The sequence below is a fragment of the Hyaena hyaena genome, unplaced genomic scaffold (genome assembly GCF_003009895.1).
Source record: "Hyaena hyaena isolate Hyena2069 unplaced genomic scaffold, ASM300989v1 scaffold_29, whole genome shotgun sequence".
NCBI lineage: Eukaryota > Metazoa > Chordata > Mammalia > Carnivora > Hyaenidae > Hyaena > Hyaena hyaena.
In genome coordinates this window covers 4,835,993-4,863,455 of record NW_024080661.1, presented here as the reverse complement: position 1 = coordinate 4,863,455, position 27,463 = coordinate 4,835,993, and the positions used below count along the sequence as shown (strand labels likewise).

Here is a 27,463-nt window from a genome sequence, read left to right as displayed (position 1 = left end):
TTTCTGGGTGTATAATATGGGGCTTCAGCAGTTCCCTATACTTCTTGGTGATCATCAAAATGAGCATACTCTTGAATCCCCTTCATCGATTTCACCCATCCCGCCACCCTCCTCCCCTCTGGTAACCATGTTTTTGTTCAGTATAGTTAAGTGTCTGGTTTTCAGTTTGTCTCCCTACCCCCGGTGGACACACACTGTTGTTTCTTAAATTCCACATATGAGTGAAATCATATAGTATTTGTCTTCCTCTGACTGGCTTATTTCACTTAGCATAATATTCTCTCGCTCCATCCTTGTTGTTCCAAATGGCAAGATTTCATTCTTTTTTTTTATGGTGGAATAAAATTCCATTTTATATATATATATATATACACACACACACATACATATACATATATATATATACCACATCTTATAGATAAAGAGCTCTTGATTTGCCACAGCAAATATAATTTACATAAACCTATGTTCTCATCTGGTAATTGGTTTTATAGATATTCAGCCACCCTTTCTAGTGAAGTTTGTGCTACATCAAAATTCATTAGGCGATGATAATGAAGATGAAAATGTTTTAGGGGCTCCTGGGTGGCTCAGTCGGTTAAGCGTTCGACTTCGGCTCAGATTATGATCTTGCGGTTTGTTGGTTCGAGCCCTATGTCGGGCTCTGTGCTGACAGCTCGGAGCCTGGAGCCTGTTTCAGATTCTGTGTCTCCCTCTCTCTCTGACCCTCCCCCACTCATGTTCTGTCTCTTTCTGTCTCAAAAATAAACTAAAAGAAAAAAGAAAATGTTTTAATGTTGTAAAGCTGAGTTTTGGTGATACAGTTCCCAAGTGTGGTTGCTTTCATTGCAATTTGCTGTCCACCGTAGCACGAATAGGTGACTATATGCTGAAAATGCTTTCTTATACTTGGATTGAGTTTTACATTTGAATTTGTACACTCTCTGACTTCTCAGCACCAAAACCACCCTAAATCTCTCTCAGATGGTGTAATATGAAGCTTAGAGTATGTATTAATTTTGATTGTTACATTGTTAGTTTTTAACAATGTTCTTTTTTTAAATTTTTTAAAATTTACTTCTGAGAGAGAGAGACAGCATGAGCAGGGGAGGGTCAGAGAGAGAGGCTCCAGGTTCTGAGCTAGCTGTCAGCACAGAACCGGACGCGGGGCTCAAACCCACAAACCGTGAGATCATGAGCTCAGCCGGTCAGAAGCTCAACCGACTGAGCCACCCAGGCGCCCCAAACAATGTTCTTTAAAAGTTAAAAAGGATAACATTTTAAAGGGAGAAATAAAGTCACTAAAAATCATTACCCTCCATACCATAACTTAATGTTTGTTTATACTTTTTTTGCGTTAGGCCATATGTTTCAGAATTCTCAGAGTTGTCGACAATGTATTGTGTTAAATTGTAATAATTGCTAGCACTTTAAACACTTAGTATGTGTGAGCACTTTGCTAAGTCTTTTTTTTTTTTTTTTTTTAATGTTTATTGATTTTTGAGAGACAGGGTGAGCATGGGAGGGGCAGAAAAAGAGGGAGACGCAGAATCCAAAGCAGGCTCCAGGCTCTGAGCTGTCACCACAGAGCCCGATGCAAGGTTCGGATTCACAAACTGTGAAATCATGACCCAAATCAAAGTCAGACACTTAACCACCTGAGCCACCCGGGCACCCCTCAGTGACTGTTACTGATTTTTATTTTTTTAACTTTTTAAAAAATGTTTATTTATTTTTGAGACAGAGAGAGACAGAGCTTGAGGTGGGAGGGGCAGAGAGAGAGAGACAGAGACAGAGACAGAGACCCAGAATCTGAAGCAGGCTCCAGGCTCTGAGCTAGCTGTCAGCACAGAGCCCGACGCGGGGCTCGAATCCATGAACCGTGAGATCATGACCTGAGCCGAAGTCAGAGGCTCAACCGACTGAGCCCCCCAGGCCACCCCTATTACTGATTTTTAAATAGAATTTTCTCTTTGCAAGTCTTTTTCATAACCCATTTAAGAAAAAATGGTTTAAAGTAAATGAATCATTTAAAGATGTTACCATAATTCTTTTTATTTGTAGGATGAACTTTCTGATGTTAGCCAAGGAGGATCTAAAGCTACCACTCCAGCATCAACAGCTGCGTCAGATGTGGCAATAATTCCTACTGATACTCCCTTAAAGGAAGATCATGAAGGACTTGAGAAGGTTGCAGATACACCAAATAAGTCAGAGATAAGCAAGCATATTGAAGTACAGGTAGCTCAAGAAACTAGAAATGTATCAACAGGTAAGTTCTGTACTTTCTGGCAAAGATCATGTGGGTATGAAAAGATACAGCTTAGGAGTGTTACAGCTTTAGATTTATAAAATTGTCCTCTGTTGTAAATAAGCTGAAAAGAGGTTATGATCAAATAAAGTTTTGGAGAGCTGGATTTGGGGAGCCTGAAAGGCGAAAGAACAGTGTTTTTCTCTTTCCTGCCTTAGACCATTAATCTTTATCTTTAATTTCTCTCTGTTTCACTCCTTAGTTAGTAAAAAACAAAAACCAGGAGTTCTGGCCTGGGTTACAATGGACTGTGTCCCAGGAAACCCGAAACAAATCAGTTTCTGATATTGACTGTTAATTGAATATATGACATATTGTCTAACCCCATGTTTCCTAGAACCCACTCCTTAATACTTTTTTACAGTGAAGTGGTGTATCTACAACCATTAACGCAACAGGATTTTCATATTAGGGGCAGTAGGTGATATATGCATTATCTTTGCCATCTTGTCCTTTTCCTAAGGCTCTGCTGAAAATGAAGAGAAGTCAGAAGTTCAAGCAATCATTGAATCCACTCCTGAGTTGGATATGGACAAAGATCTCAGTGGATATAAAGGCTCAAGGTACCGTAAATGTCAAATTAAGACATCTTATCCTTCCTTTTATTTATTTTTTCTTTTCTTTTCTTTTTTAATTCTTCCTTTTTCCCTCCTCTCCCAGAAGCATACTGTTGTTCTCTGGTGGCTGCGCAGAAAAAAAATAAGTTCAAATGTTTTGCTGGAGCAATGTTGGTATTATATTCCAGTTTCTACTTTCAAACTGGACATTGTACATGGTTTAAGTATTTTATGAAATGTTGCCTTTGCAGCATCAGGCGTTAGGAATATATGAAAGGATGGGGGGGAAAGACGGGCAAGGGGTAATCAATACTTTCTGGAATTTGAGGAAACATAGAAACAGGAGTTGGGGAAGTAACAATTTGAGCAAACGTTGTCCCTTCCTCCGGATCAGGAAGATCATATACTCCCTTCAGAAATGATCTCAGGGTTCCTGGCTGGCTCAGTTGGTGGAGCATATGACTGTTGACCTCAGGGTCAGGAGTTCAAGCCCCACGCTGGGCGTGGAGCCTACTCAGAAACAAAAACACCTCCCTCACCCAAGCTGTAATGATACCATTATTGGAAAAAATTAGTCTCATTTTACGTGGGGAGGCTATTTAGTGATGGCAAGAGAATTAGTATGTGTCATCTAAATCTTAATCAAGGTCATCTAAAACATATGGATGTTCAGGAATGTCACACAGGAGCTACTTTCTTCTTTTAATTTCTTCCATAACATTTATCCTTTAATAATAATGACTATAAAATTACATGCTATTGACTGATCACTGCAGTTGTGGTTCAAAGCATGAACCTAGAGTAAGACTATGTGGGTTCAAATATTGCCTTGGATTAGAATCTGAGGTATATTTTCTCATCCATAAAAGAGAATTCTGGGGGTGCCTGGGTGGCTCAGTTAGCGTCTGACTTCAGCTCAGGTCATGATCTAGCAGTCCGTGAGTTCGAACCCCATGTTGGACTCTGTGCTGACAGCTCAGAGCCTGGAGCCTGATTCAGATTCTGTGTCTCCCTCTCTCTGCCCCACCCCCCACCTCCCACTTCTGTCTCTTTCTCTCAAAAGTAAATAAACATTAAAATTTTTTTAAAAAAATCTGAAAATACGTAAGATGATTGTGAGAAGGAAATGAAGCCTTGTATGTTAAATCATTGGCACAGGGCCTGGTTTAATAAATGTTAGGCGGTATTATTGTCATCATCCTCATTTAATATAATATAAATTTTTTTAGTTTATTTATTTTGAGAGAGAGCAAGTGGTGGAGGGGCAGAGAGAGGGAGAGGGCAAGAATCTGCACTGTCAGCACAGTGCCTGTTGTGGAGCTCCAACTCAATGAGCCGTGAGATCATGACCTGAGCCGAAATCAAGAGTCAGACAGTTAATCAACTGGGCTACCCAGGTGCTCCCCATTTAATATAATTTTGTTTACAACCTTATCAAGTAAATGTTTTCATCCCAATTTAACAGTCAGGGTAGCTCAGAATTGTATATAGTAACTTGTCCAAGATTACCGAGGTGGCAAGTGGAGCTAGCATTCAGTCTAGGACTATGATTTCAAAGGCTGTGTCCTGTGGAAATACTCTTTCTTTATTGTTTATTTAAAAGTGTAAACGATGCAGAGTGTAAAAAGTGAAATTTGCTTTTTATCTGTGCTCTCCTAAGCCTAGGAGATGCTGCTGCTTATTAGCAGTTGTGTGCTTTTGTCATTCTGAACCTCTTTAAAATTTAAAAATAATGTTTTTATTAGACTAATGCATGTATGCGGTATTAAGGTCAAATGGTAATAATACAAAATTTGAAGGGCAATGGTAGTCCCTTGCCCCTGCCCACCCCTCATTCCCATTCCAGTAGGCAGGGGAATTCATTATCGCTTCTTCATTATCCTCCCCCTACCCCACCCCAAAAGTGGCTCAACTTTACTGGGCAAGCAGCAGAGAGTAAGGCTCTCTGTAGGGACTCCCCTTGCTGAGCAGGAGTGCCAGGCCCTCGGTCTGTCTGGAAGGCGGGAGAGGATCAGCGTCATGCCCCCGTTGGCCCGTCTTCAGACCAGGGACCCAGGGCTTTGCTACTTGGGGCTGAAGTAGGAAACAGCCTTTCCTGTTTTCCCAGGGTCTCTAGCGAGTGTCCGTGCTGTGCTCAGAGCTGATGGCAGCCTTCTCGTTGGGCAGGTCAGTGTCGAACTCAACTCCCCCAGCGGGTTGAACACCCAACTGACCTCCTTAGAGCCGCCTTCCCAGGTTATGTCCGTGGAGAACTTGTGCTTCAGCACGGCTGAGGACATGGTGGCGGCGGCCACATCTTAGTTCCCTTTTGCTATTTTTCCCCAGGTATCCAAATCACATCCTTATGGCTCCCTTCCTTGCTCCTTCTGTTTCTCAGCTGGGATTCTGTGAGCAAATTAAGTCCTAATGCCCCAGGGCATCACTTGTGTTAATGAATTAGCTACACTCCTGTGCATCTAGAAATGAGACAACAGTCACTCAAATCATTTTCTGTGTTCTCTGGATCAATTGAGGAGCCTGATACTACTTTTTTTTAAATTAAAAAAAAATTTTTTTTCAATCTTTATTTTTGAGAGAGAGACAGACAGAGACACAGATTCCAAAGCAGGCTCCCGGCTCTGAGCTGTCAGCACAGAGCCCGATATGGGATTCAAACTCACAAACAGGGAGCTCATGACTTGAGCCGAAGTTGGACGCTTAACTGACTGAGCCATCCAGGTGCCCTGAGGAACCGGATTTTAAAAACGCTGTGATAGTAAAAAAAAAAAAAAAAAACCTGGTGGGTTTTTGTTTTGTTTACTTAGGTTTTTTTTTTCTTTTAGACAGAGAGCATGGGAAAGCGTAAGTAGCAGGGAGGGGCAGAGAGAGGGAGACACTTAAGCAGGCTCCATGCTCAGCTTGGAGCCTGACGTGGTGTTCAATCTCATGACCTTGAGATCAGGCCCTGAGCTAAAATCAAGAGTTCCCCAGGGTGGGGCGTGGGGTGGGGGTGGTGTCTCACTGTTCGGAGGATTGGACCTCACTTCATAGTGCTTCTTGTGCTTTCATCCCATCCTTCTGTTTTATGTTCCCCCTTGCACGCGCCTGTCTACACATTGCTGGTTCCTTCAATTCCTGGGCTTCTCAACAGTTCTGGCAATATGCTGTGTTCCTCTGTAAACCCCAGTGGCTTAGCCGTTTTTTCTGGTCTGTCAAATCAGTTTCTGTAATTGGCCCGTTTTCTGTCTTAACAGAATTTTGTTCACATTTCATCTGCTGCAGTTTCTTTTTCTATTTCCCATGTCCTATTGGGTGGCAAATGACAATGTCCGATCCAAGTTTACCTAGAAATCCTGTGCAGGTTAATGTTGATGCACAAACATACACATTTCCCCATTTTCTTCCATACACGGTTTTATAACTTGCTTTAAAAAAATAATGAAAAATAAAAAACACCTCTATATAACGGGCTTCTTTAGTTTATAAAGCTCTATTTTGATGTTTTTAACTATAAAGTTAAAAGTCTTTAACTTTTATGTGTATCCATAACTTATCTTTGTCCTATTAATGATCAATTAGGTCATTTCAACTTCTGGCTGCTATAGGAATGCTACTCTGACGATCCTTTTACATTCGTAATTTCCTTCTTGTGACAGGGTTTTTGTATGATTATTTTGGACATTGAATTTTTGGGTCAGTGGGTATTTGTATTACAGATCTTAATAGATTCTGTAATTGCTCTTAAAAGAAAAATAAAATGGCCATGCCAAGTTACACCAGACAACATACAACATGATAGTTAACATCATGGATTCTGATGCCTGACCATCTGGGTTTGAATCCTGCCTCTTTCACTCATTTATTGGACAATCTTGGCAAGTTCCTTAAATCTCTTTAGTTTCCTCTTCTATCAAATTGGGATAATAGCACCTCCTTTATAGCATAGCTGTGAGTTTGCAGTAAGGTAATCTTCGTAAGGCACTTACATGGTGCCTGACGCCATGCAGTGCTCTGTGGTTGTCATTTATTATTTGTGTTTGCAGGGTTGTGACCACAGATGAACATTCTGTGTTTTCTTCTTCTTCTTCTTTTTTTTAATTTTTGTTATAAATGTTTATTTATTTTGAGAGACAGAATGCTGTTGGTGGGGGGTGGCAGAGAGAAGGAGAGAGAGAATCCCAAGCAGCCTCCACACTGTCAGTGCAGAGCCTGACACAGGGCTCCATCCAACAACTGTGAGATCATGACCTGAGCTGAAATCAAGAGTCAGACACCCAACCGACTGAGCCACCCAGGCGTCCCCTTCAGTCATTGTATCTGTGAAGTTTAATGAGAATTTCTTAGGAAACCTTTGAGAAATCTTTTGAAATTACATTTTGTATTAAATATAAATTACAGGTAGACAATTACTTGCCTATTGTATTCATTTTACACTGTTGACCATGTCTTTGTAATATTTGTTGATTTGTTTGTGTTGTTTTTGTTGCATAGCACTCCTACCAAAGGCATAGAGAACAAAGCTTTTGATCGCAATACAGAATCTCTCTTTGAAGAACTGTCTTCAGCTGGCTCAGGCCTAATTGGAGATGTGGATGAAGGAGCGGATTTACTAGGTATGATAGCTTATCTGAAGATGTATCCTGCAGTTTTAAAAGTAGATTTTTAAATGATTTAATTGAACATTACTTTAAAATGTCCCTAACTGTTCAGTAGCACACAGTGACTGCACTTTCAGGTAATTCATAGGAAAATATTCTTTGAGATAATGGGAGTTTTAAATGAAAGCATCTTTGCATATGGATATCTCTCAAATTGAATTGCATTTAGATTTGTATTTTGAAATTCATATAGCACATTTTATTGAATCTGTGCTATTCCAAGAACAGTATTACACGTAAGGAGCACAGTGCTGTGGGTGTGTGCGTGTGTATAGATTGATAGTTCCTGGCTTAATTACATTTCTTTTTTTAAAATTTTTAAATATTTACTAATTTTGGGGAGAGTGCAGGTGGGGTAGAGGCAGAGAGAGGGGGACATAGGATCCAAAGCAGGCTCTGTGCTGACAGCAGCGAGCCTGACGGGGGCTTCAACACACAAATGGAGATCATGACCTGAGCTGAAGTCGGGTGCTCAACTGACAGCCACCCAGGTGCCCCTTAAGACTTCTTTTAATTCTGTTGACTTTATTTAAGTAAGAATATAGAATACTTGTTTCTTTCTGAGATTTCACAGAATATTCTGTTTTAGCTTTATGGGAAATCTAATCATTTTTGAGTTTGTGGTGTTGAAGAACTCCTGGTTTGAAAGGAATACTACATTTGGCTCTTTGAGTTCTTGTCTGGTGACCTTTGCCAAATAGCTTAGCTGTTCCCAATCACAGATTCTTAACTAAGTAATGAAGGAACTGGATTCTAGTTCAGGGATTAAGCAAACGGTTGCTCACAGACTCAAAGGCAGCTTCTTTCCGATGTGTATGAATAAAGCTTTATTGGAACATAGCCACTCTCATTTGTTTACTTATTGTGTGTAGTTACTTTTGTACCCAACAGCAGTTCAGTAGTCTATAACAGATCGTATGGCTTACAAAGAAAAAACAGTCACCATCTGACCCTTTATGTAAAGAATGTGTAGATTCCTGATCAAGGTGATTTATAAAGTTTCTTTCAACAATATTTATATGATTCTGAATTATGTCAGTTAGCTTTGATGGTACCTTTCTTATCATTTAAGACCTTACAGAAATTGAAAAATCTTATAGGATTAAAAACCTATGCCTTTTGAATAGATACTGGTCTCCAAAAACTTTTTGTATCTCTTAGTGTAATTATAATAAAGACTGTAGTGTTCTCAAAAGTGCTGTTTGTCGGTGCTTATGACTATAAAGTAGGATTGCTTGTATTAATTTGTGTTAAATTTACTGATTACCATTATGTCCTTGAAAGTTTGAAGTATTTTTGGAAGGAAATGTAAGTTGTGTCTAAATGGAGCTCACAGTCTATCTCATAAGGGAGATTGAAAATTTATCATAAATAAAACTATTCTCAGTTAGTCATGGACTCCCACCATTAAGTCTAAGTAAAATATTAGAAGCAGTTGAATGGGTTTGCACTTCTCAAGGAGGGCTAAAGATTAATTCTTAAGGAACACTCCATTTTTACATTTAAATTTACACTGTAACTTTAGTTAACATTGAATCATGCATAAAAGTTGTGTTTAGAAAACTGAGTCCCTGGCAAAATTGAAGGGTATATGCAAAAAAATGTTCAAAGAACTTATTTAAAGTTTTAATTTATATTCAAATTTATATATAGTAAAATTCACTCTTTATGGCAACCTTTTTGAGTTTTGACAAATGCACAGAATTATATAATTACCACCAGAATCAATATACTCCCCCAAAATTCTTTCCTGCTACTCCTTTGTATTTAACCAGAAAAAAGTACTTTTTTTTTTTTTAAGTTTATTCATTTGTTTTGTGAGAGAGAGAGAGAGAGTGGGAGCGAGCAAGTGAGGAAGCAGGGGAGGGGCAGAGAAAGAGGGAGAGAGAGAAATCAAGCAGGCTCCTCATTGTCAGTGCAGAGTCTTGATGCAGGGCTCGAACTCACTGACAGTGAGATCATGACTTGAGGTGAAATCAAGAGTCAGATGCTTAACCAACTGAGCCACCCACATGCCCCAGGAATGAAGTACTTTTTAATGTTTACTCTTTATTACTTCATAATCCAGTATTGAATAATATAATTTTTGAGATTGGTGGTCCCAAACTTTCCTTTTTGTAAAGAGTCAAGAAGCCACATAGTACTTAGAAATAATTGTGATCTTTTAAATCAAGTATTTTCTGAAAGCTTCCATTCTTTAAGTCAGAAAATTAAGCATAATGAGTAGGTTAAAAGCAAAATCCTGATACTCTGGTTTCCTTTCTACTTTGAAAATAAGAAATAGACTGTAAACTAGTGTCTTTTCCCTTTTGCAGATACTGATATGTTTTTCTCTAGAATGTTCCAGATTAAAAGATTTTACTCTACTACCTTAAGTGTGGTGACTTATGCTTACATGAATACCTTTTGGTCCGAGATGGTAAATGAAATTTCCAAGTCACACATGTGTTCCCTGGCTTCTCTTCTGTACAATTCTGTGATAGCAGCTGAGGTGTAACACTAAATTCAAGAGAGTGAAACTAACAAAATTGTTTCCCAAAGTTCTTTAATTGACCTTGGGTTGATAAATAAGTACATAGTCCACTTTCTGTAACTCATTATTCATTTTCTTAATTACTATATCATTGTAATACTCTTTTCTTGTTCAGGGATATAAAGTTTTGCAACCATTATGCCTATACTCAGCACTTAGATTATTTTTTTCCAATTTTACTAATTTAAAAGAGGTAACCGTCCCCCCACCCCTTCCGTTTGTCCTTATCCTTTATTTTCATCAATCCTTCTTCTATTCACTTTAGTCACATAGTCTCTATGGCCACTTTCTAGAACTTGGAAGTCATACATCCTACTCTTAGGATTTACTTTCTCTTGGTATCTTCTATAGTTTCAACTTTACTATCTTTACTTCTTTTTTTTTTTTTTTTTTAATGTTTTTATTTATTTCTAGGAGAGAGAGAGACAGCGTGAGCAGGGGAGGGTCAGAGAGAGAGGGAGTCACAGACTATGAAACAGGCTCCAGGCTCTGGGCTGGCAGTCAGCACAGAGCCCGACGCGGGGCTCGAACCCACAAACCGCGAGATCATGACCTAAGTGAAAGTCGACGCTTAACCGACTAAGCCACCCAGGCGCCCCTATCTTTACTTCTTCCATTCTCATTTAAACATGTTCAGATCTTTTCCATTTAAAGATGAAAGTACTGTCCTCCTCTGACCCTATACCTTCACTCTCTTGCATTTCTGGTCAGCCCTTTATGCAGCAGTGTCGGCAAGGTTCTGTTATGTGCCTGGGACTATTCTAGATGCTTGGGGTACATCAGTGAACGTGTAGCTACTTTAAATTGGCAGGACCCCCCTTTTCCCACTCGCACCTCTTCCCCTGCAGTCTGTGTGGACATTCTTCCCTGCACTCTCCTTGCCTAAAACAGCCTTGTTTGCTATATCCATCGGGTCCTTCTGGCCCTTCTGCATTCTCTCCTATGACCTCTCCAGTAGCATTTGTCTTTAACACCATCTCCGCTGGATTTCTGTGATAACCGACTTTGCTGCATTCTTTCCTACTCTGACTGTTGTTTTTCAGTCTTCTTTACAGGATCCTCTTCTTCTCCCCACCTTTCAGATATCAGTGCCCCCAGGCCTGCTTCTTTGGGAAATCTTGTTTGCTCTTGTTTCCTGGCTTTTGTGGGAAAGTGCTCCACAGTTTTTATCTCCTTCCAAGATCTTTTTCTAGAGCCCCAGACTGTTACTTCCAAGCAGCCCGCAAGACACCTCTGAGATGATTTGTAGGGCTTTACACTTGATGTGCCTAAAGCTCCGTGCAATCATGTTCATTGTTCCTCAAGCTGTTCCTATCCCAGCATGTACTGTCTCAGTGAATGAATGACCTTGCTGACCACTCAGGTCTCCATTCAGGATCTCTCCCATTTCCCTTGGAACCAGTCACCAAAGCTTGTTTACTCCCCTTCTTTAAAAAAAAAAAAAAAAAGAATATATATATTTATCTCTTTCTATATCCCCTTGCATATCCTCCCGTTGGAATTCTGCTTTGATTCCCTAGTTAAAGCTTCATTGTCCATGAAATGTATTCTCATGGTGCTCATTGTGTTCCTTATGCCACACTTTATACTTTCCTGTAATTGTTTACATACTCCTTTCCCTGGGGCTCTAAGCTCTCCTGTGCCCAAGACAACTTTGTCCTTTAGCACACAGCACCCCAGTTAAGTGAATGAATTGCTAAGTAGTTCTAATAGTTCTATTTTACCTCTAATCTGTGATTCTTCACTTTTTAGAATTAGAACTCCTTTATGGGAGATATTTGTAAGAAAGCAGTGTACTTTTGGAAAAATGCACATATAGGTAGACAAAATTGTGCCTACTTTCTCAAGGGATTAACAGATCGTTTTGAGGCCCAGCTATGGACATAGCTTGAGGATTGGTGCTAACATCCAAGTGAGACTTGTAGGATTTAAAAAACTGCCAGGCAGTTGCTTGCTTGTTTTTTAATAGGTAAGGTTGGCAAATACGTTAGATCTAAGTTTGTGTTTGGTTGAAGCCTTAAATAGGAACGAGGCCACTTCAACTTACGTTTTTCTTATAGTTAGGAGTTAGTTTTTATCAGTACATTTCAAAATGAAAATTTTGGGCAATCCTATTGACCAAATATTAAATTTATACACTAGATTTTGGGAGAACTCTTCACTGAGAATGTGTAAATTTCAGAAACTCCATTATCAGATATTCCCATATGGTACATATTTCAAGATTTTTTCTTATTTATTATATTTACACTTTATTGTGTCCAGCTAATGGTTGGTTTCTCTACATCTTTTAAATTTTATTGTCTTCTTTCTCTCATTTTGAAACAAATGAGCATAGATCTTGCTTTCTGAAAACAATCTAATTGTGATTCTCATTCATTTTTCTCTTGGGCTGCTTACCCAGGGGAATATTCTGGTGTGTATGCTTTTAAATACTTTGATATTACTGCTTTTTAAGCTAGGTGTTCTTGGCTGCTATCCTCATGTAATGCCTTCTCATCATTTTTTTCTGCTCAGCTATTTTTTTTTTTTTGCCTTCCATATATTTTCAGCTTTTATGCTTCTCTCCCTACATGCTTGAAAGTTTATAGCAAACATAGTCATTACATAAGCTTTTTGCAACCAATCTAAACCCTATTTCTTCTGACTATAAGGCTTTATTGAAAGTCAACATTAGTGTTTAAAGCAAATATTTCAACAATATCTTGTCAAAATTCATTTTGGGATTAGAATTTGGAAACTTTTTTTAGTTTGTCTTTATGTTCACTTTTTGAGGAATATATAGATGAATAAATAAACTGCTGTTACTGATATTTAATTCTTCATGGTAGAAGTATCTGATCTTTGAGAGATTTGAGATGATTATAATGTAGGAAAAATGTGAGTCCATATAGGTAAGCATTGAATTTTTAGTATTCCTAGGTTGGTTTTTCTTTTTCTTTTTCTTTTTTTTTAATTATCTTTAAGTCATTTGAAATACTACCTTTAAATAACTTATTTTAAAAAAACAATTCCTTTTCCTTATGTAGTTTTCTTTAGAAACATTTCTTTAGGATATTTCCTTTCTGTTTAGCTGGGTTATGCGAATGAATAGTACTTCTTCCACTGAATGTATATTTTCCAGCATTAGCTGGGTTAAGTAGTGATGGGTCTTTTGTTTTGCTTTTTTGATTTTGTAACTTTTTGAGATACATTCCCTAGTGTGTTGTTTTATTTCTTTAGTTTCTTAGAATTAGCAAATTAAATAACTTTCTTCTCCTTAAAGATCATTACATTGGATCTTGCATTGAATGCTCTATCTGCCTACCTTACAGTCCTCATTAAATTATTAAACAGGAATTTCAAAAGTGATAACCAAACATTATCATTTCAGAGGTAGCACTTTGAGGGAAACTTTATATTATTGATGTGGGATTTTCATTCTAACCCGTTTTCATTGTGCGAAAGAATTGGTAAAACATATTGAAGAGCATCCTTATAAATGAAAGATATCATCTTAATTTCTGTCTTTTTGCACATCATTATGCACTGTGACTCCAGATGTATTTCATATCATGCATAAAACTTTACAGATTAATAATCTATTTTCATGCTGTTTCTTACATAAAACATTTCTTGTTCTTTGTTTTTGCTTTACATGGAATGCATGGGCTTTAAGACCATAATTTCTTTGGTAAGGTTTCATCTGCATTGGGGTTCCGTCTTTCTTTGGCCTTGTTTCTGCCAATTCTCTCTTAGTAAGACCTAATTTTTAGGGAAAAGCCTTCAATACCAGCTGTGATTTGGAAATGATTTCTGATCTGTATTAATGCCTACTCTTTTTTTTTTTCTCTAAATACTGCTACTTCTTAGAATATTTGGCAGAAAAGTCTTGATCATTTTGAAATATTATCTATGAGAAACAAAATATAGACTAACAGTTATAAAGAATTGGCTAACAAAATCTTTAGCTTTGTTTTGTGATGGATAATTATAATTTTATAATCTACACAAGTAGATCTATCAAATGAGATTATAGACAAACTAAGGTTACTAAAGGACACATAAAATTTATAGATTAAAATTTGAGGCTATAGTTTACTGTAATACAAGCTTATATAATTTTTGACAACTTTTTTTTTTAAAGTTCTTATATTATTCTTTTGGTAGGAATGGGTCGTGAAGTCGAGAATCTTATATTAGAAAATACACAACTGTTGGAAACCAAGTAAGTATATCTACAAAATTTTAACAAGGAACACAAGATACTGAATTTTCTCATCTAAGTCACTGACCCTCGTTTAATGTAACACAGCATTCGACTGCAGCCTCCCTGCCCTGTCTTGCTCGCTCCCCTTCCAAAATGGGTAATGGGACTTGCTTTCACTGATGGATAGGTTTTGTTTGCTCTGTTTTTTGCAGAAATAGTTTTCATCTCCTTTCCATTCTACAAGTATGCGTGTCTTTCTCTTAACGTTCCGTATATGTCCTGTGCTCTTTTGGTCCCTCCCCTGGAATGCCTATTCTCTTACCTTTTTCCCCTGGGGTTTCTTTATTTCTGCATACATGTTTTGATGTATACCCAGCCACCTTTTCAGAGGTCTCCACCATAGTTGTAGGCGTTCAGGTATAACTTTCGGGGATCCTAGGCCCTCAAACATATTGGACTCAGGCAAGTTCTGAGTCATGTGGAAAAGAATACGAGAGCCCTTTGTTAATTTGCTGTGTCGGAGCATCTTTGGAACATCCAGGTATATCCAAAATAGAATGCAGTGAAAGGCACTATGCCCACCTGTATCCAAAAGATCTATATCTTAGATTTTTTTTCCAGGTGTTTTTTTTTAGACTTTTTTCTCATCGATTATTAAAGGTTAATTCAAGGATAAATCTTCTTTTATTGATTAGGTAATATTTTTTTCAGAACTTAATGACAGTACCCTTACAGATGATGCTGTTTTGTAAACGTTTAATCTTAGTTAATTCTGGCTTTTCCTTAGTTGGTGGTCTGCCCTGCTTTATCCATGTGTTCTTTGATAAGTGAGAAGAGTAAAAACTTAGATGGTTGCTCTGTGTTTTTAAATCATCTGCAAATGGCACCACATAGAATACCTTTAAAGTATTCAATTATTCAGCTTTGATTGTATCATTTGTAATCACTTGAGTCTGTAAGAATAAGCTGAAAGACAGAAAGAGTATTTATTTGTAATGAGACTCGAAATACGTGTTTCTTAGAAACGCTTTGAATGTAGTGAAGAATGATTTGATAGCAAAGGTGGACGAGCTGACCTGTGAGAAAGATGTGCTGCAAGGGGAGCTGGAGGCAGTGAAACAGGCCAAACTGAAGCTGGAGGAAAAGAACAAGGAGCTGGAGGAAGAGCTTAGGAAGTAAGTGTTCTCTGGAGTCTTCGGAACCCCCTGTCTTTTCCGGTGCACCGCAGAGGGAGGGGCGCTGGCGTCACCCCGAGTCAGGTGCCGGCTGCCTGGGAGAAGGTCGCTCGCCAAGCCTGCCCCACCCCTCACCCCGTGCTCCCGTGACCGCTTTCTGCGTGTGTCATGATGCGAACAAAGGTAGTAGGGCCATTCTAAAATTTGCTAAGAAGGAAATTAGAAACAGTCATTATTTTCCGTAACACCTGTTGTTTTTTTGTTTTCCTCCCCTGAGACCAGTGCTCCATTAGTGTGGCCCTAAGTGAAGGCAGCCAACTGCTCTGGAAAGAGAAAGATAATCATTTAGTATCGATTAACATTTTTGACCTACTGTTTTATTCTTTGAGAAGATGAATGCAACTCAGATAACATGTTCCGTTTTTGCCCCTAGAGCTCGCGCAGAAGCTGAAGACGCACGGCAAAAAGCAAAAGATGATGACGACGTAGGTTTACAGTCTTGGACTTTTTTTCTTACCACATTTTGGTATTTCAAGAAAATCTTGTTAATCTTTAGGTATAGCATTATACAAAGAAAGCCAAGGGGCACCTGGGTGGCTCAGTCAGTTAAGCTCCCGACTCTCGGTTTCGGCTCAGGTGATGATCTCATGGTTTGAGAGATGGAGCCTCCTGTCTGGCTCTGCACTGACAGTGTGGAGCCTGCTTGGAATCCTCCCTCTCCCTCTCTCTCTGCCCCTGCTCCACTTGGGTGTACTCTCTGTCTCTCTAAAAATAAATAAATAAAAATAAGTTGAAAAAAGAAAAGAGATGGTCTGTTTGTGGTCTTGAATAGGACAGCTCGTGCTCCCACATGGTATCCAGGTGCTGAGCTTCCTCGTGATATGTGTTGTGCTTATTTGTCCCTGTGGCTCTGTGTTCTGACCTGCATTTGCATGTTCAAGGTCAAGGACCAGCCAAAACATTTTGGGCTTTATTATTGTTTGTTTTGTCTCAAAGTTTGAATTAGAAATATGAAAGCTTAATAATAAAAGTTATTTAATAGTATTAAACAAAAAGATGAGCTCTAGAACTTTAATTTAAGTAGGCAATCTACTTATTGTTTTCAACATACACAGATACAAAAGGCTGAATGTGAGTTTCTTGCCAATATAATTAGCATAGTAGTAATTCTGTTGGCTTCTAGATTATTATTCCTGTAACAGGTGTCTGCTGGTCTAACATCAGACTTGAGATATGTGGGTGTCCTGTACAAGATGATTATTTGTTGCCTCTTTAATCTCAGTTTGTTTATGAACTTTTTTTTTTTTTTTTTTTTTGAGAGACAGAGAGGGACAGAGGAAAAGGAAGAGAGAATCTTAAGCAGGCCCCATGCCCAATGCAAAGCCTGATGTGGAGCTTTTCCCACAACCCCGTGAGATCATGACCGGAGCCAAAATCAAGAGTTGGAGGCTTTACCTTAACTAAGCCACTCAGGTGCCCCTAATAGTTAATACCTGATACATACCAAAAGTATACATAACACATGTAAGTTACAACACATAATTAACATACAGAACCCACCACCTAACCTTATCAAACAGTGAAGCTACCCTATGCTCCTCCCCTCCAGAGGAGACCACTGTCCTATAATTATCATTTTCTTACCTTTGGAAAATAAAATTTTTTTATCGGGGCACCTGGTTGGCTCAGTTGGTAGAGTGTGTGATTCCTGATCTCAGGGTCGTGAGTTCAAGCCCCATAAGCCCCATGTTGGTGTAGTAAAGCTTACTTAAAAATACATTCAAAAAAATAATTTTTATCATATCATACATATATGTATCACTACAAAATATGGTTCAGTTTTCATTGTTTTTTATTTCATTGTTGAAGATTTACTTGGTATTTTTTTATTTTGAGAGAGAGAGTGCGTGCACAAGCACAGGGAAAGGGGCGTGGGGGGGAAGGAGGAAGAGAGAGGGAGAGGGAGGGAGAGAGAGAGAGAGAGAGCGAGAGAGAGAGGATCCCAAGCAGTCTCCATCCTGTCAGAGTGGAGCCTGATGTGGGGCTCAAGCTCACAAACCATGAAATCATGACCGGAGCCGAAATCAAGAGTTGGATGCTTAACCAACTGAGCTACCCAGGCGCCCTGAGATTTACTTCTTTTGCTTGGTATTATGTTTTTGAGATCACCTGTGTTACCATATAGCGCTGGTAGTTTTGCATTCTCGCTGCTTTATATATATCTCATTGTATGAATCTATTGCAGTCTACGTATCTGCTTTCCTATTAACGAGTATTTACATTATTTTCAGCTTTTTACTACCTCAAGCAATGCTGTTAGGAACAGTCTAGTAGAAGTCTTCCTCATTTTCCAGGGTAGATACCTCGTAGTGTGCTTCCCACGTTGTAGATTCTAAGTCCTTTCATCATCTGCTATTTGACTTCTGTTTAAAGGAGAGGACAAAGTTGGAGACTCCTAAAGGCTAAGCTCAGCTCGTTCTTAACTTCCCCACTTTTTCTGGTTTGATCCCAAGTGTGCATACTCTGCTCAGAAAACAAGCCCCGCCGTTAAGCCAGCCTTCCTCCCCAGAAGAGCATTTAGGAATCAGAGAAGGAGGTTGACTTGCATGTGCCTTCTTGGGTCTTCACCACACTCACGGCCTTAACTCTCCTTTAGAAAAATTCTGGCTAATATAGCTGCCTCCATCTTGTAGTTTTGTTTGTGGTTTGTAAAGTGGTGCTTTAATGACTCTTAGAGTTGGGTACCTTGGTAACTAGGCCATAAGCTCACTCTTTGTGCTAGCCTTGGACATGTATATAATGGGTAGTTTGAGATACAGGAACCCCTTTCCGGACAAAATTGTAAGAAATTACTGAATAATTTGCATTTGTTATAGAACATCCACTGAAAACAATGCTATTAGAGGAACATTGCCAGGCGAGCTTGTGAAATCTATGTAGATAAATTTTGTTCACCTTTTTTGGTTTTAGTTCAAAATCTACACTGTTCTTTGTATTTTCCTTTATGGTATGTTCAAATATCTCTATTTATATTCAGAAATTAAATTCTTTACCTGTTTTCATCATAAGTAATTATCTAAATCTTTTTATTGATTTTATTTTTATAAGTTTATTTTTCTCTTAAAATATTTTTTTAATGTTTTTTATTTTATTTTTGAGAGAGAGAGGGGGAGAGAGAGAGAGCTGGGGTGGGGCAGAGCAAGAGGGAGACAGAGAATCTGTCAGCTCCAGACTCCGAACTGTCAGCACAGAGCCTGATGTGGGGCTCGAACTCATGTACCGCGAGATCATGACCTGAGCCGAAGTCGGACGCTTAACCAACTGAGCCACCCAGGCGCCCCAGATTATTTTTCTTTAAATGATCCCGTAGATTAGAAATTAAGAAATGTTTCAACGTTTTAAGATTCTGCTTTAGGGGTGCCTGGGTGGCTTAGTTGGTTAAGCGTCTGACTTTCGCTTAGGTCATGATCTCGCAGAACGTGGGTTTGAGCCCCGCGTCGGGCTCTGTGCTGACTGCCAGCTCAGAGCCTGGAGCCTGTTTCAGAGTCTGTCACTCCCTCTCTCTCTGACCCTCCCCTGCTCACGCTGTCTCTCTCTCTCTCCTAGAAATAAATAAAAATATAAAAAAAAAAAAAAAAAAAAAAAAGATTCTGCTTTAAGTTTAACAGAACACCAAAACAGACACAGGCTCCCAGAGTGACCTGCAGTGTTCTTTTCATTCTAGAGTGATATCCCCACCGCCCAGAGGAAGCGCTTCACTAGAGTAGAGATGGCGCGTGTTCTAATGGAGAGAAACCAGTATAAAGAGAGATTGATGGAGCTTCAGGAAGCTGTTCGATGGACAGAGATGATTCGGTGAGAAGTGCCTCTTGGGTGCTTGTTTTCCTAGGTTTGAACATTCTCACTCAGAACTAGTCTTGCCTTCAGGATCCAAAAGCTCTTACCCTGTTTACTAGGAGATACTTTTTTTTTTTTTCTAAATTCATTTAGATTTTCTTTTTTTTTAGTTCATTTGTAATGAGAGAGATCATGCAGCCACAGGCGCACAAACGTGGGATGGGGAGAGGGAGACACGGAGAAGGAGAGTCCCAAGCAGGGTCCCGTGCTGTCAGATCATGACCTGAGCCAAAACCAAGATGCTCAACCTACTGCGCCACCCAGGCGCCCCACTAGGAGATACTTTCTAAAGGGACACTAGGAATTGGGAACAGAATGTGATCAAAGGGGTGCCTTTGTAGATGTTTCCATGACCTCTACAAGGTCATTGCTATTACTTACGAATGATGGTCATTTTTCAAAAGAATATGGAAACTGACACTACTTTTGCAATAATGTCAGGAAAAGACAAAAATTTCTTGTGCCACACAGGAAACTAAGTTATTTTTACTCAGTGTCTTTCTGTAAAATACTTGTTGGGTTTCCTCCTTTCTGACTAGTCATGCAAAATGTACCTTCTATTGACATCTTTGCTGGTTGGATCTTAGATCTCACCCAATGCTGCCATCTAACGGTCATACTCTCAGTAGCAGTGTACCTCGCTTGCTTGCTTGCTTGCTTGATTTATTTATTTATAAAAAATGTTTTTTAATGTTTATTTATTTTTGGGAGAGACAGAGTACGAGTGAGAGAGGGGCAGAGAGAGAGAGGGAGAAATACACAGAATCAGATGCAGGCTCCAGTCTCTGAGCTGTCAGCACAGAGTCTTATGCAGAGCTTGAACCCACAAACCGTGAGATCATGACCTGAGCAGAAGTCGGTCGCTTATCCAACTGAGCCACCCACGTGCCCCTTCATTAGTTTAATTTAGAAAGAGTTCATGAAAAGTTTGTGAGCTAGTTTTCTCCTAATTTACTTATTTTTGAGAGACAGACTGTGATTGTGGAGGGGCAGAGAGAGGTTGACACTGAATCCAAAGTAAGTTCCAGGCTCTGAGCTGTCAGCACAGAGCCCGGCATGGGGCTTGAACCCAGGAACTGTGAGATCATAACCTGAGCCGAAATTGGATGCTTATCTAAAAGAGCTAACCAGGCACCCTGCCCATATTTTTGAGTGGATTCCCACATCAGATTTACCAATAATCGTAGATATACACTGACACATCATATTAAAGTTTATGAGCTATTTTTTAACCTCCAGTTTTTACTTGTGATTATATTTAACAGTTCATACGTCCTTTACCAATGTCATACTAGAATGAAAGCACTTTGTATAACACATTGGCAATTTGCTAAAATTGTAATTGCTAATAGCTAACATGGAAGGAGATCAGAATTCTAATCTTCATTAATTGATCAAAGAAACTGATGTACTAAGAAGCTTGTTCTTAACTCTCACACTTAATGAATATTAAATAAATAATATTTTAAGAATTGAGGTATATAGACAGGTTCCACTTTTCATTGCTATTTTTTTTTTCATTTTTTAAAATATTTATTTTTGAGAGAGAGAGACAGAGTGCAAGCAGGGGAGGGGCAGAGAGAGAGGGAGAAACAGAATCTAAAGCAGGTGCCAGGCTGTGAGTTGTCAGCCCAGAGCCTGATGCGGGCCTTGAACCACGAACCGTGAGATCATGACCTGAGCCGAAGTCGGACGCTTAACCCACTGAGCCACCTAGGAGCCCCATCACTGCTATTTTTAATTCTAGCAGCCACGTGGTAGTCCACAAGTGAAAAGAAATGGTAGCTCATTTTAAACTTTTTCATTGAATTAAAAGATGTTTTAAATTCAGTTCTTTAAAAAACCATGGAGAGGGACGCCCGGGTGGCTCAGTGGGTTAAGTGTCCGACTTCGGCTCAGGTCATGATCTCATGGTTCGTGCGTTCAAGCCCCGCGTCAGGTTCTGTGCTGCCAGCTCAGAGCCTGGAGCCTGCTTCAGATTTTGTGTCTCCCTATCTTTCTGACCTTCCCCTGCTCACGCTCTCTGTCTCAGAAATAAATAAAACATTAAAAAAAAAAAACATTTAAAAAAAAACATGGAGAGTGAATTCTGATAGAGCAGAATTCTTACCACCTTACTAAATCGGTATGGAGTGCCAAATTTCTGAAATTTTCTTGAACTCCAGTTTATCCCCATCTCCAGTGATCTTTTCAGTTAATGGGAAAGTTTTAGTCCTGTGAAAAATGACCCATCAGAACAGTAAAGTTACAGGCTATTTTATGAGAGCTTAGAGCATGAGATGATAGAGACCTTTATGTAAAGATAAGGATTTAGGATTTACATGACGGTATTTTGACATAAGGGAGAATTGGAGGATATCTTTTCAATAAAAATTTTTAAATATTAACATTCAGGCATGTTGGCTGTCTGTTCAGCCGAGAAAACAGTCATGTCACTGTTAGTAGATTGAACTCTTGATGAAGGGATGGTGTTTTATTTATCTTAGTTGTATTAGCCTTTACAGGTTGACTGACCCTTGATAGGTCAAAGCAACTACTTGCTGCATTTAATTGTTGATTCTCTTTTCTGTATTTCATGAACTTCTTGGGACCTCTCTTCTTCAGATAGAAAGCTACGACACCTCACTGATAAAACATTTTTTCTTTCTTTGTTTTTCTTTTCAATTGTAGTGCATCAAGAGAAAATCCAGCCATGCAGGAAAAAAAAAGGTCAAGCATTTGGCAGTTGTAAGTATCTAAAATCACATAAAGACATCAGAGAGCACTTTGAAACAGGAAGGTTACAGTCAGAATTTTTTTAAGAATGATTTCCTATCTTCTTTCTTTTTAAAATTCAGAGTGTATGGCTAAACTGAACTTCTTCTTTTTGATACGTAGCATGCCAGCTCGGTAAGCTATTCTTGAGGACAAAACATATGCTATCGTAAGCTGCATCGTGTTGGTTGTGCATTTGGTGGAATCTTCTGCTAAATTAAATAAAACCTATGGGGAATTATTTGTAGAGTTGATAATTACCTGGATCCTCAGTAAATATGTTACGTGGATTCATTGGTTGTGTGATTGTAAGGAACTTACTTGATTGAAAGTAAAGCTTAGAAGTTTAGTGTCTGTAAGTTTGAGATATGTGTGTTTTGGACTTGAATTATGTTTGTGCCAGAAGCACTGTGCTTAAAACTTATCCCTTTTTTGGAGAGTCTGCTATCTAATAGAAGTGTTAATTCTTTTAAGTGGATGTGAAGCTAAATACATAATTTGAGCTTAATAAGATTATGTGTAAGATGGATGTTAAAATGGCAATATGTGTTCCAGGACTTTCTTACTATCTTTAGAACTGGTGAACGAAGCTTCTGTTCGAAACTTGCAGCCATAACCTTGCTATTTAACAACTGCTCACCAAGTAGGAGCTAGGAACCACCTTACTTTATTTCTTCATTACAAGAAGTTCCCTGCACTTAAGACTGTCTTCGTTTCATTATGTGAATTGTTAATTAAAGAACAAGGATCTGCCATTCTAAGTGATAGTTTCTCTTTCCTGAATGTCTGAGTTTGGCTGTGAGTTATTGCTAAGGTCGTGATGTATGACTACAAAAATCTTTCGGCCAGCTTCTAACTCATTGCCTTGTAAAAGCACTCTAACTTGTGGAAAGTTGTGGATTGTTTCTTGCAGTGCATGTAATCGCTCTCTCACTCTCTCTCTCACTTTTTAGTTTCAGCCGACTTTTTAGCTCCTCAAGTAATACTGCTAAGAAGCCTGAACCACCTGTTAATTTGAAGTACAATGCACCCACCTCTCACGTGACTCCTTCTGTCAAGAAAAGAAGCAGCACCTTATCTCAGCTCCCTGGGGATAAGTCCAAAGCCTTTGATTTCCTTAGTGAAGAGTACGTATTTTCCAGACTAGTGTTTATGCTCTAAAGTAAGTTAACAGTTCAGGATCAGCTGTAAGGTTCACATAAATCTATAAAGAAACCAGTTTTGTAATGTGGCTGCCTACCTTTATTTTGACTTGTAGTCAATATCTTTTATGAAAATTGCACTTCATGGTTTTCATAAACGGGGAATTGCTTTGAAATGTCTCCTTGTTGCTGGTATAACAACACTGATAGGTATCAGTCGAAATGTTAAAGGCCTATAGAGCCCTTCATCCTAGGTGTGAGAACATTCTGGTGTCAGAAACAGCTGATTTTCCCTCCTGACTCTGCTGCTCATTAGGTACATGACCTTGGACAACCTAACCTCTCAGAGCCCCAGTTTCTCTGTCTGTAAAATGAGTCTGAAAATCTGTCTCAGAGATACTAGGGTTAAATTCTACAGTGTCTGATACACCGATAGACTTGTTAACTATGCATACATAGCAAGTCACCTCACAAACATTTAAATAGCCCAAAGAAAGACTAATTATTTTCAGGATGATTTTCTTTGTTATTTTACTCCATTGTTCACAAACTGATCCAGTCAGTTTGCATTTTTGTCTTCTGAAACAAATTAATGGGGTCCAGAAATGAACCTTTATTATCTTCCTAAGACAATATAAGTTTATTTATCTTTAATTACCTCTGGCACATTCCCAGGCATTAGAAAATTCTCAGTACATATTTGTTGAATGAACAAAAAAGGGAGGAACTAAAAATATATAAGAATTTTTCCCTCTCATATCGCCAAATTCTGAAACCTGATAGAAATGTGATGGCTGGTGATTAAACATAATACAGCAGTCTGCTTGCTAATCTGTTAAAGCTTGAACACTGTACCTGCTGCACAGCTTTAGAAAGACAAGCTTTTAGGATAATACTTCCCTTTTTTTTTTAATGTTTATTATTTTGAGAGAGAGACAGAGTGTGAGTGGTGGAGGGGCAGAGAGAGAGGGAGTCACAGAATTTGAAGCAGACTCCAGGCTCTGAGATGTCAGCACAGAGCCTGATGTGGGGCTTGAACTCCCAGACCAAGAGATCATGACCTAAGCCAAAGTCGGACGCTTAACTGACTGAGGCACCCAGGTGCCCCAGGATACTACTTCTTAAGGCAGAAGTCTGAAGTAAACTATTCTGAAATTATGTAATTTTTTTTTGTTGTTATTTTTGCTCTCTTAGTGGGAAAGGGAAGAGATGCTATTGCTATATTCCCTTAATTAAAAAGGGATTTTTTTTTTTTTTTTTAAAGAACTGAAGCTAGTTTAGCCTCACGCAGAGAACAGAAGAGAGAACAGTACCGTCAGGTGAAGGCCCACGTTCAGAAGGAAGATGGTAGAGTGCAGGCTTTTGGCTGGAGTCTGCCTCAAAAGTACAAACAGGTAACACGTGAACATGGTAAGAGCATCTAGTGGGAAAAGCAAGGGGAGAGAGGAGTGTCCCTGGGCACGAAGGAGTTGAAATACAGGTCTCAAAACCTGCTCGTTTCAAGTTCATGGATCTGAGACACATTTAGAGAAGGGCTCAGGGTAGTGGTTTTCAGGCTATTTCCTGGCGCCCCAGGGCACAAAAGAAACGCCGGATCTGTGAGGAGGGAGAGCGTCAACAGGAGGTGGTTCAAGTGCGTGGGGCTTGAGGTGCCTTGCTCGTTTGTTTCTTGTGTTTTTGTCTTGTTTTGTTTTTAGTGAAGTAGAGTCGACATAGAGCAGCATTATGTTCATTTCAGGTGTACAACATAATTTGATATTTTTATATATTCTGAAGTGGTCACCACATTAAGTCTAGTTAATAGTTAACATCCATCACTGAACCTGGTTGCAGATCTTTTCTTAACAGTGAGAACTTTAAAGATGACTCAGCCACTTTAATGTGCGACAGTGTTATTAATTATAGTTGCCATGCCGTCCATTACAAATGCGAGTTTGCACTTTTTGACCCCCTTTACGTACTACTTCCCCTACTCACCCTGCCTCTCGCAGCCACCAGTTTATTCTCTGTATTTATGAGCTTTGTATGTTTGTTTAAGATTCCACAGATGAATGAGATCATATGGTATTTGTCTTTCTCTGCCTGAATTTACTTCACTTAGCATAATGCCCTAAAGTTCCATCCATGTTGTCATAAGTGGGAGGATACCATTCTTTTTTTTTTTTTTTTTTTGCGGCTGAATAATACTCCGCTGTATTTTTATACCATATTTCCTTTATACGTTCATTTATTGACGGACACTTAGGTTGTTTCCATGTCTTGGCTGCTGTAAATAATGCTACAGTGAACATAGAGATGCACATATCTTTTCAAGTTAATGTTTTTGTTTTCTCAGATAAATACCCAGAAGTGGAATTGCTGCATCATATGGTAGTTCAATTTTTCATTTTTTTTTTAAAGTAATCTCTGTGCCCAGTGTGGAGCTTAATAAACTCATGACCCCAAGGTCAAGAGTTACATACTCTACTGACTGAGCCAGCCAGGCACCCCTGTTTTTAACTTTTTGAGGAACCTCCATCCTATTTTCCATGGTGACTACACCAGTTTATATTCCCACTTACATAGTCACGAGCATTCCCTTTTCTGCACATCCCTCCAACGCTTGTTATTTCTTGTCTTTTTGATAATCGCAATTCTGGTGTCAAGTGGTATCTAACTATGGTTTTGATTTGGATTTCCCTGATGATTAATGATGTTAATATTAACATTGTTTCATGTACCTGTTGGCTGTCTGTATGTCTTCTTTGGAAAAGTGTTTATTCAGATCACTTGCCCATTTTTAAATAAGATTTTGGTGGGGAGCAATTGATTTTAAAGAGTATCCTGCTGTATTTTAGTGTTTGAAGATTTCATTTTTTAAAAAACAACATCTATTTTTTTAGAAGTTTTAAGAAACCATTGTTATGGAGCCTTTCAAAAAAAAAAAAAAATTTTTTTTTCCCCCTGAGAGAGAGACAGCGTGAGCAGGGGAGGCTCAGAGAGAGAGGGAGACACAGAATCTGAAACAGGCTCTGAGCTAGCTGTCAGCACAGAGCCCGACGTGGGGCTTGAACCCATGAACTGTGAGATCAGGACCTGAGCCAAACGCTTAACCGGCTGAGGCACCCAGGTGCCCCGTCATGGAGTCTTTCAGACTATTGATGTAAAACTCAGTTTGCATCTACAGAAACTTGTCTGCTTCCATATTCCCACCGCTCAAAGACTCAGCACATGTGTACTCACATACATGCTGTTGCACACACATATGCACTAACATGTATATGAGTTAGTGTATCTCTTATGAACTCCCGTAGTATCTTGTTTTTTCTAATTGCCACTTGACTTTCTGCTTATTTTTCAAATAAGAATAACAAAATTAACTTAAACTTGATTTCAAAGAGTAAGTATGTACTAGCAGTGCTTGCTCATGGGTCAGTGGTTGTGTGAATTCACTTCTGATGAGACTTACCAATGTGTCTTTTTCTCTCCTCTTCCCAATTACTAGGTAACCAATGGCCAAGGGGAAAATAAGATGAAAAATCTTCCTGTGCCTGTCTATCTCAGACCTCTAGATGAAAAAGATACATCAATGAAGGTAGATTAATTTTGAAGTTAAAGAAAATATTTCTTAAACTCTGAGGTGGATTTTTTCCCCCCTAGAACCAAGAAAGTTTAAATTCTACTTCTGGGAGTGAACTTATTGTTTATTTTGTAGTTTTAAACTGGGATACTTTGAATATTAAGGACCTGTGTTCATGGGGCGCCTGTCTGATTCAGTTAGTAGAGCATGCGACTCTTTTTTTTTTTTATTTTTTTATTTTTTATTTTTTATTTATTTCTAGGAGAGAGAGAGAGAGACAGCGTGAGCAGGGGAGGGTCAGAGAGAGAGGGAGACACAGACTCTGAAATAGGCTCCAGGCTCTGAGCTGGCAGTCAGCACAGGGCCTGACGCGGGGCTCGAACCCACGAANGAGAGAGAGAGACAGCGTGAGCAGGGGAGGGTCAGAGAGAGAGGGAGACACAGACTCTGAAATAGGCTCCAGGCTCTGAGCTGGCAGTCAGCACAGGGCCTGACGCGGGGCTCGAACCCACGAACCGCGAGATCATGACCTAAGCGAAAGTCGGACGCCTAACCGACTAAGCCACTCAGGCGCCCCGAGCATGCGACTCTTAATCTCAGGGTTATGAGTTCAAGCCCCATGATGTGGAGCTCCCAGTGGGGGTAAGCCCCATGTAAAAGAAAGAAACAAACAAAAAGACTTATATTCCAAATCATTAGATTGTTAAAG

General features: G+C 39.2%; 1 protein-coding gene across 4 annotated transcripts in view; it reads left to right on the top strand.

Annotated features, from left to right (window-relative positions):
• SPAG9 (sperm associated antigen 9) overlaps positions 1-27,463 on the top strand; it is a 137,521-nt gene that overhangs the window by 86,720 nt on the left and 23,338 nt on the right. For all 4 annotated transcript variants that reach the window (XM_039227648.1, XM_039227647.1, XM_039227646.1 and 1 more), the window contains 11 exons: positions 2,065-2,272; positions 2,775-2,874; positions 7,339-7,460; positions 14,188-14,245; positions 15,250-15,402; positions 15,836-15,887; positions 19,127-19,257; positions 21,970-22,026; positions 23,007-23,180; positions 24,460-24,589; positions 26,680-26,769. In XM_039227648.1, coding sequence (XP_039083579.1) covers positions 2,065-2,272; positions 2,775-2,874; positions 7,339-7,460; positions 14,188-14,245; positions 15,250-15,402; positions 15,836-15,887; positions 19,127-19,257; positions 21,970-22,026; positions 23,007-23,180; positions 24,460-24,589; positions 26,680-26,769 — 1,275 coding nt within the window. The remainder of the gene's footprint in view (positions 1-2,064; positions 2,273-2,774; positions 2,875-7,338; positions 7,461-14,187; positions 14,246-15,249; positions 15,403-15,835; positions 15,888-19,126; positions 19,258-21,969; positions 22,027-23,006; positions 23,181-24,459; positions 24,590-26,679; positions 26,770-27,463) is intronic.